The sequence below is a fragment of the Leptosomus discolor genome, chromosome 9, assembly GCF_034619465.1.
Source record: "Leptosomus discolor isolate bLepDis1 chromosome 9, bLepDis1.hap2, whole genome shotgun sequence".
NCBI classification, from domain to species: Eukaryota; Metazoa; Chordata; class Aves; order Leptosomiformes; family Leptosomidae; genus Leptosomus; species Leptosomus discolor.
The window spans coordinates 573,273-587,971 of NC_141399.1; the positions used below are offsets into that span (position 1 = coordinate 573,273).

General features: G+C 52.3%; 1 protein-coding gene across 1 annotated transcript in view; it reads left to right on the forward strand.

The window, feature by feature from the left end:
• PLXND1 (plexin D1) overlaps positions 1-14,699 on the forward strand; it is an 82,734-nt gene that overhangs the window by 47,831 nt on the left and 20,204 nt on the right. The window contains exons 16-25 of the mRNA XM_086469775.1: positions 166-333; positions 2,736-2,826; positions 3,010-3,285; positions 4,194-4,343; positions 8,158-8,272; positions 9,343-9,450; positions 10,087-10,199; positions 11,402-11,509; positions 12,595-12,725; positions 13,148-13,346. Coding sequence (XP_086325901.1) covers positions 166-333; positions 2,736-2,826; positions 3,010-3,285; positions 4,194-4,343; positions 8,158-8,272; positions 9,343-9,450; positions 10,087-10,199; positions 11,402-11,509; positions 12,595-12,725; positions 13,148-13,346 — 1,459 coding nt within the window. The remainder of the gene's footprint in view (positions 1-165; positions 334-2,735; positions 2,827-3,009; positions 3,286-4,193; positions 4,344-8,157; positions 8,273-9,342; positions 9,451-10,086; positions 10,200-11,401; positions 11,510-12,594; positions 12,726-13,147; positions 13,347-14,699) is intronic.

Sequence of the window (14,699 nt, forward strand, 5' to 3'; positions counted from 1 at the left end):
TGTAGGCAGTGTAGTTAGTTAATAGGCAATTGGCACGTGACTGGGAGCTCCTTCTTGCCTGTATCTACCATCGCTTCCAAGGGGCTGCTCAGGTCCACGGTGCCTGGCTCCGTCCGCTCTGTCTGACGTGGCCTTCTGCAGCTTACCCTGCCTTTCCCTGCGCAGCCGCAACGACAGCACCATCACCTGCACCATGCCGTCGGCAGAGCTCACCACGGCCGTGCGAGTCTGCGTTCAGTTCGAGAACAAGTCTTGTGCCAGCTACAACATCACGTTCAAGTACGAGAAGAACCCGGTTGTATCAGACATCAACCCCAAAAAGAGCCAGATCAGGTGAGATCCCTCCCCCAGCAGAAACAGCCAAGTCTGCCAGGATTTGTCTTTCCTTTTGTGGCCTTTGTGGAGATCAGCCTCTTAATTTTTGCCAAATGCAAAAGTGAACATTGCTCTCCCTTCAAAGCACAGAGCTAATGGGAGTATCCTGGTGTAGCCTGCTGCAGGTGACGCGAGCTCACCCCATCCGCGCCTCAAGCCATCCAGATGCAGAGCAGGTCCTGAGCAAACCCTGTGTCAGGAGCCGCAGGAGCCACTGAAGCACTGCCAGGAGGCAGGGTGCGGTGTTGGGGCCCCGTGCCACGCTGTTGTAGCATCACAACTTCCCGTTCAGAGCTGGCACGCGTCTTCATCTGCCTGCGAAAGAGAGGGTCAGCTCCAGGCTGGTGGGAGAGGGTCCTGCAGGGAGAAAGGGGCTTTCTCAGCCCCGGGGTTTGCACATTGCCTTGCAGACAGGTACAAAAGGGCACCACAGAGTGCTCTCAGGGTGCTTCGGGGTACCCCAGCACTGGAGTAGGAGACGTCTCACACCCCAGGACTGTCCATTACTCATTTCAGTGCATTTAGGACATGGAAAAAAGTCAGCCTTGGTAACTGTACTGCGTACGTCTGGTGGGTGCTTTAGGCAGGTTCAGGTGGGGGGCTCCACGAGGCCCTGAGGATTTTTCTTGGCAGTAAAACTGCTGAAGGCTAAGCTGAGATTTGTAATTTTGGATTTCAGCTTTCCCTGAGGTCACAGTATTTGATTTTTAAAGTGTGTTGCTTTCAATTTCATGTCTCTCCGTGGAGCTCTCAGGCTCCTGTTCCTTTGGATACCATGGTGAAATCCCACCTCCCTCAGCTGTGGAGCCTGAAAAACCCAGGGCTGACCAAGAAATCTGAGAGTCCGGCGCCTGTGCCTGCAGGACCAGGGTGAAGGCAGCACACTCAGGGCGCGAGCACGCAGCAGGCTCTGACGGTCTGATCCCCTTGGAGCAGAGCTGCATCTCGGCATTCCCAAGCGCAGCGCCAAAGATGCCGGCTGTGGGAAGTTAATGACAAGGCACAGCAGTGACTCAGCCAACCTCAGCTCCTTGCAGGGCTGTGAACTGTGCTGAGTGGCGAGAGCGGTATCTAAACACAGAGACAGTGGAAGAATGTCACTGCCCGTATTCACAAGGGAAACTACCAGGGTATTTCTCCATCACCTTAGTCTGCCTTCTTAGTATTTACATCAGTTCCCATATTTCAGACAGCTGAGAATGTGACAGCAGTGTCTGTCTTCAGACTGCTTGGTGGCTTGTGTTGTCCGACTGCTCCGGTGTGTTGCTGAGCTGTTGACCATGAGGCATCAATAATTGGTGTAAAAATTTAGCTGGATCTAAATTATCTTACTGTATTGCTAAAGTAGGCTATGTAGGCAAAGTTAAAAACAAAACAGAAGTTGTAAACTAGTCTGCAGATATGACAGGCTCTTAGCTGGAACCTTGGATCATAACGACGTGGTAATACCCACAGCCTTCAGAGAACCTGACTCTCAGGACCTTGGGCCTGGGTGATCTACTCTAGGTGGTCCTGTTCTGGCAGGGGGGTTGGACTAGATGATCTTTCCAGGTCCAACCCCTAACATTCTTTCCAACCCCTAACATCCTGTGATTCCATGATTCTGTGTGCCTGGAGTGACCTTCAGATAACAGGATCTGTAAGGCCTGACTGCTCCCTGACAGATACTCCAAACAGAGCAAATGCAGTACAGAGGAAGGGGAAGGTGAATCCAGGGTATGGCTTCTGCTGTCCAGAGCAGACACCTTTGCTCTGCCTATCTGTGTGCATCAGGGCTGTCTCGTTACTGTCGTTAATTGACTGCACATTGAGAAGCCCATGTTTCGCGTTCCCCAGGCAGCAGATTCAAAACACAAAACAACTTTCACATTTTGATCTAAATCAGAAGTGTCTGGGAGATGCAGGATCTCTGTCAACCTTAAAGGGGTTTCTTCCCTTTCCAAGACTTACAGTTCTCTGTGGGTCACTGGCTGGGAATATCTCCTGGCCCTTGCTTTGGGGGGTTGGAGGTTAACCTCTTATGCTGCTGGTGGCCTGGGCAACCTGCTGCGTACCCCTGGCGTGCAGAGGCAGGCTGCTCCTCTGGGGAGTGGGAGTAAGTGGGGCAGTTTGCTGCTGCTGGAAGAGGTCCCCCCTTCCCACCACAGCAGCTGCTGCTCCTCCTTCCTTCCCTGATACCTTGGTAGCAGTGTGGATGCTTGCTGTAAGTAGGAAGAGGACGTTGGCTGTTGGGATGCGTTTTCTGCTCAAGCAGCTGGGAAACATCCCTGGGAAAATGATGGCGGGGAGATGCAGCAGTTGCACCTCGCTACTGTGTCGTCCTCTGCAGTCACCCTCTCTTTCTTCCCTTTTCCTCAAAGTGGGGGCAGAATCATCACCTTGGAAGGAAGAGGCTTTGAACTGGTCCAGAACGTGTCCATGGTTGTCCGTGGCATCGGCAGAGAGCAAACGGTGGGTGTCCCCACGGGGTGTCGCCCAGTCACTGGGAGCGGCGCTGCGTGCCCGGTGCCTGAAGACGTTTGGGGGGTGAAGCTGAGGCCGTAGCCCGTGCTACAGCTTGGGCTGGGAGCAGGGCTGGGTGGGACCACTCAGGATGGTGTGGTTTTTGACGTGCATGCCCTCTGCTGCTTTCAGAGCTGTAAGGTTCACACCGACACCGTGATCACCTGCCCCTCTCCAGCTGCCTCCAACATCACCGCAGGGAGCAAGCCCGCACCCGTCGATTTCTATCTCAACGGTCGCCTCTATGCAGACGACCATCCGGCTCTGGATGAGGAGATGTACCCCGAGGAGGCCTTGCACATCAGCAAGTTCAGCCTGGAGTACTATGCTGACCCCCAGTTCTTCACAGCCAAGAAGGAGAAGTGGATCAAGCACCATCCTGGCGAGCCCTTAACTCTGGTTATACACGTAAGAGGGTGGCATTTACAGCTCTGCTTCTTTCAGGGTGTTGCCTGCTCCCCACTGGGAAGCTTTTCAGTCCTGAGTACCAGCACAGTGACTGTCTATAAATGCAGGAGAGAAGGGGGGTGATGAGGACAGTAGAGTCAGGAGCAGGCAGCTCTTGCTCAGCCTGCTGCACCTGCATCTCTCTTCGCCAGAAGACGCAGGCTGACCCGAGGATGCCCTTTGAGGCATGATGAGAGCGAGCTGCGTTTGAAGGATGTAATAGTACTGAAGCTAATTAAAGTCCTGGACATACGTAAAAGAATCATAATGCACTGGTCTGAAATCAGGCAGGTACTCCAGGAGGTCCTGACAATAGTTATGTATTCCTGCAGAAACAGGTCATGCATTCTTCTCTTTTGGCTACTGATTTCGGCTCCATTAACAAGGAAGTCGGGATACAGCAACCGAGTGGCCTGGACAATGTGCACTAGTAATTCAAAGGCCATTGTTCACTGCAGGATATCCTCACTGGTTGCAACGTGTTTCAGAAATGCACTCCCCCTTTCTCAGGCTCTGCAGACGCATCCCCTGGCTATCTCCTCTGTTGTACATCCTTCCCCCCTCCCAGGTGGGCGCTTAGATCCTTATCTTCAGTGCACAGCCGGGGAAGATCAAAAGCAGATTTTTCCAGGTTCCATGAGGGGCTTGCTTGTCCCATGCCCCATGCTGAGTGAGGAATGGGAAACAGGAAAGTGGGGAATGGCCCAGTTCTGGGTTTCCTGTGGAGTGCTGGAAGAATGTCCCTGCTGAAGGACAGTCCTCCCAGGTCTGAAAAACAGTGGGGAATATGGAAAGTAAAGCAGGAAAATCCATTGCAATTCCGACTGCTGCTCTAAAGACTGATATCCTGCTGCTATTTTTGTCATTAGAAAGAGCCTGACAGCCTGGGCCTGGAAAGCAACGAGTACCAAGTGAAAATTGGCCTTATCTCGTGTGAGATCCAGATTGTTTCAGACAAAGTCATCCACTGCTCTGTCAACGAGTCGCTGAGCAGCTCGGAAAGACAGTTACCTGTGACGGTGAGTCCCAGGAGCCGCCAAGCGCTGAGCGCCCGGGGCAGACGGGGTCCCTGCCGCACACCCTGCGTGCGAAGGGGTCAGCCCTGTGCGCGGGCAGGACCTGCCACGCTCCCAGCAGCCATGCAGAGCCGCACGGGTGGAAGGGTGGACAAAGCACGCTGGCTTGCGGCTGTCCCCAGGGCGGCTCGTTGGCGGGATGCAGGGGTAGCCAGTGCTAAGGCTGCCCCGAGTCACGGAGAGGGGCTGCCGCGCTCCGAACTGGGGGGCTGAGTTAACTGTGCCGTGAGCTGGGGGGGAGGATTGTGTCAGTTCTTGTAAGGCACTGTGAAATCCCAGACATGTGAGTTTTTGTCACTTGCAGTAATTTTCTTTCTGCCCCTCATGAGATATGTTTGGGGATTTCCATAGTTTTCAGTCAGCTGGCCTCCTACTGCCAGCAGAAGAGGTACAAGTGGAGATGAGAATCCGACCCTTACCAGACTGCCCTAAGCCACTGGAGATGGGTCCCTGCATGTGACTGGGGAGGGCAAGAGCAGTACGTGGGGCTGGAAAGTTTCGTGTTGCTTCCCAGGGGCTGCTGTTTTGTCACTGCAGAGAGTTTGGTGTTCAGGGCTGTTGTTTATCTTTGTGTCTGCGAAATTCACAGTATTTTATTACTATCCTTTTTTCCACAGAGGGCTTGACCTAACTGCTGGTCTCTCCCTCAGTTTCCCTCATGTCATGTGCAGCCCATTGCCGTGCAGGGCTGTGACTATGGCTGTTTGTATCTGGAGAGAAAAATGCCACCATCTCCATGGTCTGAGACCCTGCAGCCCCCCTCCCAATCTGTGTGCTAACAGGAAATGGGTGGGAGCCTGCAATGTGGGCAGGGAGGAGGAGGAAGGCTGCGAAGGATGTTGAGGAGGCTGTGGACTTGCACTGTCCAGAAGAAAGGGTTGCCCTGTTCAGTGGTGCATGAGATTCTGTTGCAAACTGGAAAGATGGAAATGCAGAAGTATCAGAATTTCCCGAGTCAGTTTAATGGAAATTCTAAATAGGATAATTTCGGTTTTAGTGAGAACTGAGAAACAGGGAAATCCCTTTGGGGAAGAAAAGGAATTTATGAGTTTGCTAGTCTTGGTCTGACATAAAACATTCAGGGCAGTGCCCTAGGAAGCAGGAGAACGATACCCAGCTCTAAAGTGTCACACGGCTATTAAGAGCGTACCAGCAGTGAGAGTGCAGCTAAATAGTCAACTTTATTCACGTCTGTGCGTACTTATTAGACCTTCATACGTGGTGTGAGTTATCGCCTGCTGGCCATTTCACAGGCAACAGCTGCCTTTGTAACGTACCTGTGATAGCTTTGGTAACACGGGGCCAGACCTGCGCGGTGGTGCCTGCCTGATTGGCATCAAGAACGGCTACCGGGGGCTGCAGAAGCCTCGCCTGTGGATGCGGGTTCGCTCTTCTGGCAGGCGGAGATGCCTGTTGTTGTGACTGTCCAGTTTGCTCCTGTGTAGATGGTAGAGCTCACACCTGCAGCGGTTGGAGCACAGGAAAACAGCCCTTTAAAACATGTCCCACTGTTGGTCTTAGTTCTGACTGTGGTTTTGGGTATGCCAGTGCCGTGAAGGTGTTCTTGGTCAGTGTGAGCAAGCTGCCCAGGGCAGCAGGAGCTGTCTGTAGAGAGGAGACGGTGATGAAGATGGGGCTCCTGAACCTCCCTGTGTTTTGGGGGTCACTTTCAAATATCTCTTTTGGGAGTGCCTGAGGTGAGCTGGAGCTTGATTTTGGTCTAGTTTAGTCCCGGGGGGATCCTGTTAGCACCCTGGGAGGCTATAAGAGGGCTCCATCCGTAAGCTAGAGCGCGGTTCCCAGTGACTCCTGAGGTGGCCCTGTGCCCCAGGTGTTTTGCCCAGCCCTGGCAGCTCTTCCCGGGAGCGGGGTGTCCTCTGGCCCTGACCCCTTCTGCACACCCCCACGTGCTGGTGACAGGAAATGTTGCCATTTAACCTGTAGGCTAATTAATCCCCCTTACAAAATACAGCACTGAGTAGACCTGTCCAAATAAACGAGCTTGCCGAGGCCTTCAAACCCATTTTGGTTCATGACCAAACTGTTGAAACACCGCATTGAACAGCAAGCTTGGGATTTCTTCTCTGGCAAATGCAAGAGGTTGAGTCGGTGGGGATAAAAAGTCTCGACATGCATCAAGGACTTGCCTCAGTGCAGCACTTCAGATGAAAGAGGTGGAAATCTTGAGGCTAGGCAGGGTGCTGTGCAGACTGCCAAACGAACCTCTGCAGCTGCTTGCGCAGCGCTCGTGGCTCCCCGTCCCCATCCAGCACCTCGGCTCCCAGCCGGCGCGCACCGGGGAGCAGACCAAAGCTCTTCGTGGCGGGCGCTGCCTGCAGGCACCACCCCAGAAACAACCAGCATCCCTCTGGGGGATGGTACAAGGCACGTTGGGGCTGGGAGCCGCAGGAGCCTGGCTGCGTGGTCCGGCACTGACGGTCGGAGGCGCTGAAGGTTTTCCTGACCCCGGGTGATGGCAGCCGGCGCTGCCCGCGGCAGGGCAGTCCGTGCTCGCTTGTCTGTGGAGGCAGCAGCGCCCGGAGGTCTGCCCCGGGTGCCCTCAGTTGGCAGCGTCGGTGCCCTCACCAGCGCTCCCGAGAGCGAGGGCTTGGATTTCCCGGCGGGCACAGAGCTGTGTGCGGTGTTTGGGGCATGGCCGTGGTGGGGAGGCCCTGCTTGTGGCACTGCTTTGGCTCACTGCTGACAGCTGACTAATTTAACCACAGTGTGCCCCTTTCCCGGAGGTGCTCTGTGACACAGCTGTAGTCATGAAGTTATTCCAACTCTTCCCTACCTCATTTCAGGGTTTTTTTGCTCAGGTTTCTCTCACTTCTCATTCCTTGAGAGAAGTGAAACTTGCATTTCCAGAAGCAAAAAACTAGCGTGGTCATGAGTTTTCCTTATCAGATGGTGCTGTTGAACCGTTTCATCCCAGGAGCCTAGAGAGCTGTTTATAAGCAGTGCTGAGTAAACTCGCCAGCCTGCCTGTGATGTGTGTTGGCCTCTTTCCTTCAGGAGAGCGAAGGACTGAGCTCAAGTGGTTTGTGCTTGGTGTCACAAGAAGTGCGGGTTGGGAGCAGAGCCAGCACCTCCTGACACCCAGTCCACTGCTTTAGCCACAAGATCATTACTCGTCTCTGGTCTCATTATTATTTATTTTTATTCCCTTACTGTATTTGTATTTCAAAGACTGTAAAGTTTCTTTGCCCGCCTTCTGAGTGGCGGCAGTTCTGCTTGTGGAGGAGAAAGGAGAATGCAGCTGGGATTCAAAGGCCCTTCAGAGGCATAACAGAGTCAGACGATCAGTGGAAGTGGTTCTCTAGTAAAAGCAGTTCAGGCAGTACTGTATGATACAGTGAGCTCTCTAGGACGGGGTTGTCTCGTGCACTGGGGTGGGTACGGTGGGGCCATGGCATGGGCTGGAGCCTGCGGCTCTGCCCCTGAAACCCTGTGGTGGCCCTAGGGTGGGCACTGTTGCGGCACTGCAGCCTGCTGCGAGCTGGCTTCAGCTTTCCACCAGAGCATGCAGGAAGGGGACTGGGCTCTTTTTGAGACCCATGAGGTGCTGAGGTGCAGCGGTGAGAGGCACAGCCCGGCCTCCCCGCGAAGCCTGGTGGGCTGAGCCAGCGTGATCAGTATGTCCCTGGGTGAAGGTCTGCCGAGCACTGCCCCGTTAGTCCCTCCTTGCTCGACTTCTGAGCCGCTTGGCAACGTGCTGCTGAGCTCCTGCTTTTCCTCCCTCCTTCTCCCTCTCTAGATCCAAGTTGGAAAGTTCAACTACACGATTGCGACACTGCACCTTGGGGGAGGAGAGACCGCAATCATCGTCTCCATTGTCATCTGCAGCATCTTGCTGGTCCTCTCTGTCGTAGGTAAGGGAACAGAATGATGAGATGCCAGGCTGTGCCGAGCTTTTTTCTCATTGCATGCAGAGAGGTGAAGATGACTCACTCATATGTTAAGAACCCTCTGAGTGCTGCAGTTGAGCAGTATCTGAAACTGGTCTGGGTGCATCCAGTTGCCACTCTTCTTTGTACAGGACCAAGCCAGTACCCAGGACCAAAGCTTCCTGCAGCATGGAGCATTTGCTGGCTGAAGCCGTAGTTCAGCTCTTTTACTTGAGCCTGTGATACTTACAAATTTACCCTTTCCCCCCCAAACACTTGGTAGCAACTATAATATAAAATAAAGAAGGTGTGAGAAATGGGTCTTGGACTCGCACTGACTTGAACAGGGCTCACTCACAGGCATAACTGTCCCAGACCATCCCAAAGGTCCACCTAGCCCGAGGTCCTGTCATCAGTAACAGCCAGTGACAGGCGCCTGGCAAAGAGTATGAAGAACAGAGCAAGCGTCCTTAGCTGCGGATCTGGAGCAGACCCAGCAGTTTGCTGACCTCACTGGAAGCTGTGCAGCACACCTGTGTCCTCTGGCTAGGGTAGCTTCTCATCGCATGCCTGGAATGACTCTGTAGCAAGAAACCTGTCAGTTCACAGCAAATTAGGTGTTTCTAATAGGGGTTTAATTTATTTTTAATAAATGTTATAATGCACGCTATTTATTAAATGCACCACCCGCCATTAGAAACATATTTCTGGAGGCACGGGAAGACTGTCAGACATCAACACTGTAATACAGGTGGTAAACGTCTTAAAATCTCTATTCATTAATCAGCTGGAATACATTAATATACAGTTAAGCTGAATATAGACAGCCCAGACCTAAAGTGAAGATGACAGTTACAGCATGATCATTAAATTCCAGCTGGTTTTACTTACTTACAGATAATCAACAACTGCCTGATCAGATACCAGTCTTGTAGGTGTTAAACCAACACTGAGTTTAGCTTTCTGCGCCCGTGTCAGCAGGGGACCGCTCTGATCCCAGCTGCAGGTGCTCCTAAGCCCTAGCCCAAAAGGCATGCTCCCTTCCTCTTTTCCAGCTCTCTTTGTGTTTTGCACAAAGAGCCGCAGAGCAGAGCGCTACTGGCAGAAAACCCTGCTCCAGATGGAGGAGATGGAGTCGCAGATCCGGGAGGAAATCCGCAAAGGTAAGTCACCGTTCTGGGCACCGAGGAGGAGCCGGGACTAGGAGGATTGAAGCCATTCACCTTCTATTCTGTAGAAGTTTATAGAATTATTTATAGGAGAATTTCTGTCGTCACTTTTGAGCTTTGGCAGGGTTTGTGAATGGAAGTGTCACTCTGCCGCTGCCTGACTTGGGCAAGCCACCGAACTTCAGTGCCACGCGTTTCCCTGTCTCGGGATTAATGGCTCTTGGCCGTGTCAGAGAGTTGCTTGAAGGCCACGCTAGTCTTTAGTGTGCTTTGTGATTGGGTGCAACAGAAATTGCAGCTAGAGCAGTGGGAGATGCAATGCAAGCATCTGCGTCTGGTGTCTCTGTGGCACAGGCTGAGGTCCTCCTGCAGAGCCAGGCTGGGGGCTGCTCTCCTGGAGGCAGGGGAAATGTTCTCTCTGTCGGTGCTGCGGGATGTGAGGGATAATGCTGATGGTTAAACCCTGACGGTAATCTGCTGCTCCTTGAGAAAACCCTGCGTCAGCCCACGCGGGGGAAAGGCTTGAGGAGGCAGAGATGAGACATGCCACGTTTTTCAGTGCCAGCCTCCTTACTGTCCCGGCTGGTAGAATATTGGAGCTCTTACCGTCTGCGGGTCTCTTTGTGTAAGGTTTTGCAGAACTGCAGACAGACATGACAGACCTGACCAAGGAGCTGAACCGCAGCCAGGGGATCCCGTTCCTGGAGTACAAGCACTTTGTCACCCGGACGTTCTTCCCCAAAGTAAGGCGATACTGCATTCCACGGGCACCTAATCGCTCCCAGGTCCTTCCTGACCAGATCAGGGCTCTGCTTTCCCTCTGCTAAAGGGTTATTGCAGCATAACAAAGTCATTCCACTGTTACATATTTAGTTGTCACGTATTTCAGCCTCAATTATCGTCAAAAGTGGAGCTGCAGTTCCTGGGGTGTGAAGCAAGGTCAGGCTTGCTCACACACAATAACAGCCCGGCGGCAGCGCCGTCCCGGGAGCCACTCTAGCTCGCCTGTTTGATGCCATTGGGCACCCTCTTCTGAAGGCACTCTTGAGCAGAAAATGCTGGGGACTCCCCCTTCTCTCCAGGTCCCATGTCACCCCACTCTGTTTGGCAGAGGCTGCGGCTGAAGGGTGGCTTTTTGTTCCACGCAGCGTGCCACCGAGCGTTCCCAGCTGCTCTGCTGGTCCTCAGGAGCTTGTTAGATGTCTTCGTCTCCCCCTTTCTCTCCTCTCTGTCAAAGGCTGGGTGCGTGGTGCTCCCAGTAAGGCACCCCTTGGGCGCCCCGTCCCAGTCTGTCTACCCAGAGTTGTCCTCCAGGGCTGCACCAGACACGCCGGTGCCATAATTCCCATCACCGGCTGCTCCACTGTGTCGCTGTGTGCCCTTAACAGCGGCTGTATTTCACCCCTGAGGCAGTTGCATTTCAGTGGTGAGGAGTGAGATGATGATTTATGACTGCAGAGTGTTTCATTAGTAGTTATTACTCAGGTTTTTAAGTTATCCAATCTCTATATATCTGCACACTAGAGTCTTTAAGATTCAGGCTGCTATATGAATGTTAGAGACTTAAACATTTTTCCCATCTGTTTCAAAAGTTACATATGTTAAAACACCCAGTACTCCTCTATTTTGACTTAGTCTTCTATAATGCTTTCTCTTCTGGGATTTTTCTAGCTGTCAAATTAGTCTATTTGCAGTCTCCCTACCCTAACAGCCTTGTGTCTGCGTAGACATCTGCCTCCCCCCATTCTTGTGGCGTTCGCTCATTCAAGAGGCTCTTGCAAAGTGTTTAAAGGCTTCGTGAACCATACCAATGCGTTTCTTCATAATGGGTGGTCTTCAGTCCCGATGACATGTTTCTCCATCTCATTCCCTTGCGGTGCACGGCAAACGAGGAGATCCCCGGCCGGGTGCAGCCACCCTCCCCTAACGCTGTGCTTGGTTGCAGTGTTCCTCGCTCTATGAGGAGTGCTACATCCTGCCGTCCCAGCAGCTCAGCTCCCAGGTGGGCTCCCAGGTCCAGGAAACTCATCCGCTCCTGGTGGGGGAATGGAAAGTGAGTAACCCACTAACAAAACAAATGCTTTTGGGTGGTTGCTAACCGTACTCGCGTGTGTTGACAAAGCCATGTGTTTTCTTGTGGTGTGTGTGGGATGCTTCATCACTTGAAACAATTAGCACATACCAGCGCCGGATCAGCTTTGGCTGATTGGAGAAGGCAGATCTGTGGATCTGCTCTGGCATGGAGGAGCCTTGTCTGAGATCCTCTCCAGCTCTGCTGTGGGCTTTTCTTCCTGGGTGTATCGTATGGTGTGTCGCTTCAGTCCCATACCCAGTTCATCATAAATGAGATTTCTCCCAAGCAGAGACTTGGTAAAACCAGAGCTGGTTTTCATGTGGACAAGATGTAGGAATTGAAGAATCAGAGATTTACCTGGATTGGAAGGGAGATCTGCTTAAAGCAGCTCCAACTACAATGTTGCTGAGGGCCCTGTCCAGCTGCATCAAATATCTTAAAGGATGGAAATCCCACAGCCTCTCAGGGCCCCGTGCCAGTGTCCAGCCACCTTAAAGGTGAAAACTTCCTTGTTATTTAGTCAGCGTCCCGTGCTCCATCTGGTGTCCCTTGCCTCTCATCCTAGCACTGTGCCAGCAGAGAAGAGCCTGGCTCTGTCTTCTCTGCCGTGCCGTGGGGCAGCTGAAGACTGCAGCAAGATCTGCCCTTACCAGTTCTTTTTAAGGCTGACCAAACCCAGCCCTCTCCACCTCTCCTTGTACGCCCACCGGTTGTTTTGGCAGCCCTCAGCTGCGCTTGCTCTGGTTCACCAATGTCCGTCTCATAGCGGGGAGCCCAAAACTGCCCGTGGTACTCCGGGCAGCCTCACAAGTGCTGAACAGAGAGGGATGGCCACTGCCAGTGCTCTGCTGGCCGAGCGGCTTCTGATGCAGCCCTGTATCACAGGCAGTTGTGCCCTCGCCAGGAGAGCGTGCTGCTGACTTGTATCTAGCAGAGGGAGTAAGAGGTCTTCAGCCCAGTACCTCTGTGTTCGGCAGGGACATCCTTGCGCTCAGGAAGGGTAAAAGCTAGAAGAAAACAAGAAGCAGGGTTTTTCTCACTCAGCTTTCTATTTTTTTCCTCAGATCCCTGAAAACTGCAGACCCAATATGGAAGAAGGAATCTCACTGTTCTCCACCTTACTCAACAACAAGCACTTTCTCATTGTGTTTGTCCATGCTCTTGAGCAACAGAAGGACTTTGCTGTTAGAGACAGGTATGAGCTTCAGAACCAAAGACCTGGCAGCTGGAGGAGGCTGATTTATTCCTAACCTGTCAGGAAGACAGCTGATGTCTGGAGTCGTGCATTTCAGTTGAAGGTTGAGTTGTACTTCCCTCCCACTTTTCTAATAGAAACAGAAAGCCATAAACCTCCGTTATCCTGAGGAGCACCAGAAGGTACAATGAGTGACTTGCTTATGAGTGTTTGTACCTCTGAACACTTGGGTTACAAGTAAGAGGGTGTGCACTGACCCAAGGTCCTGCCACACTGAAAGAGGGTTTGAAGTTCTAACACCATTGAGAAGGCTCATGAAAATTGTGTGAAATACTGCCTTTGTGGTTTGGGTTTTTTTGTGTCAGTTGGTGGTTTAGTCTTGTTGGGCTGGTGCTTGAGTCGTACACAATTCTGTGTTTCAGATGTAACTTGGCCTCCCTGCTGACTATTGCGTTGCATGGGAAGCTGGAGTATTACACCAGCATCATGAAGGACCTCTTGGTGGATCTGATAGATGCTTCAGCTTCCAAAAACCCCAAGCTTATGCTGAGGAGAACGGAATCCGTGGTGGAGAAGATGCTCACCAACTGGATGTCCATCTGCATGTACAGCTACCTCAGAGTAAGAGAACCAGATCACTGCTGTTGTGGGTGTGAGTTCAGCGCTGCGCGCGGTGGGAAGGAGGGATGTGTGGGACAGCTGAGGACCGAAATACCTGCCAGCATTGCCACTGGAATGGTCACTAACAGTTGACAAACTCCAGTGCAGCAAAAGGTTCGAGTGTGGAAGAGCAACCTTCAGTTCAGTTGCTTCTCCACTTCTGCCTGGGGACTTGGTGAGATCAGACGTCGCGGCGGGCCTTTCCTCAGGCCAGAGCACGAACTGACGGTTTCACCATGCTAGAGAAGAGAGCCGGAGGGGAGGTGAAAACTAAACCAGAATGGCTTGAGGTTTTGGAAACCGTTCCAGTTACTTGTTTTCTCTGACCAGCCCGCGCAGCCGTGCTGATGGTCCCAGCCAGTTCAGCTTTGTCTGTCTGGAGTGTGAGAGCCCCGGCTGCCGGGAGCGCTGGTGGCGCTGGGGCAGGGGCTGCTCCGTGTCGGTGCCTGTTGGTACGTGGGGAGGTGTCTCGCACGGGAGGTGTCCTCGTGGTTCTGCCCTGGCCAGGCAGGTCTTAGCAGGAGAGGTGGGATGTCTGTTCCAGGCTGTCTTCCGATGGTAATGAAAAGGAATATATTTGGCGTCTCAGAGCACATCAGCAGTCCATCTGCTCAGTGCTTTATCTCCAACGTTCGCCAGTTCTGGTTGGAATTTCCCAGAAGGATTGAGCAATAACTTAATTGATTCCACGGCAGTTAATTGGAGGACACCCCATTATACCCACAGGGGAGAGCCTTGAAAAAGCCTTTGAAAAATCTCTTTTCCCAAAGTGTTTACTATAGCCACAGAAGCAATACTGTATTGTCCTCGTACATATCGTAATGTCTTCTGATCCCAGCTGATGATCACTCTTTGTCCTAAAGCCTGTGGTTTTGTAGTTAATAATCTTTCATTTTAGCTCACATAATTAGCCAGTATAATGAAAGAAAAGTTAAAGGAACGAATGAGGATGGCTGTGCCGATGCAGCACGACTATCCAGACTGTAAGAGCAGAAAAGAGTGAATTAGTGAAATTTTTTTTTTAATCTTCAGTTTTTGTGCCTGTAGTTAAACCGTTGGAGAAAAAAAAGTGCTGATCTCTCCTTTTGGAAAGTGGAGACCACATGTGAGGCATCTGATCCAACTCTAGTTTGTGCTAAAAATGGACATTGTGCAAGAAGGCTTTCTCAGGGGAAAAAAAATAAAAAGAGGGAAGAAAGTCGAGTCTTATCACGCGGGCCTGAAGACTTGGGCACGTTACATAGCTAATTAACGGCGAGGAGCTGCTGAGTGCCAGCATGCCGCCCTTCCTTGGGGCGCCTGGCGGGGAGTTGC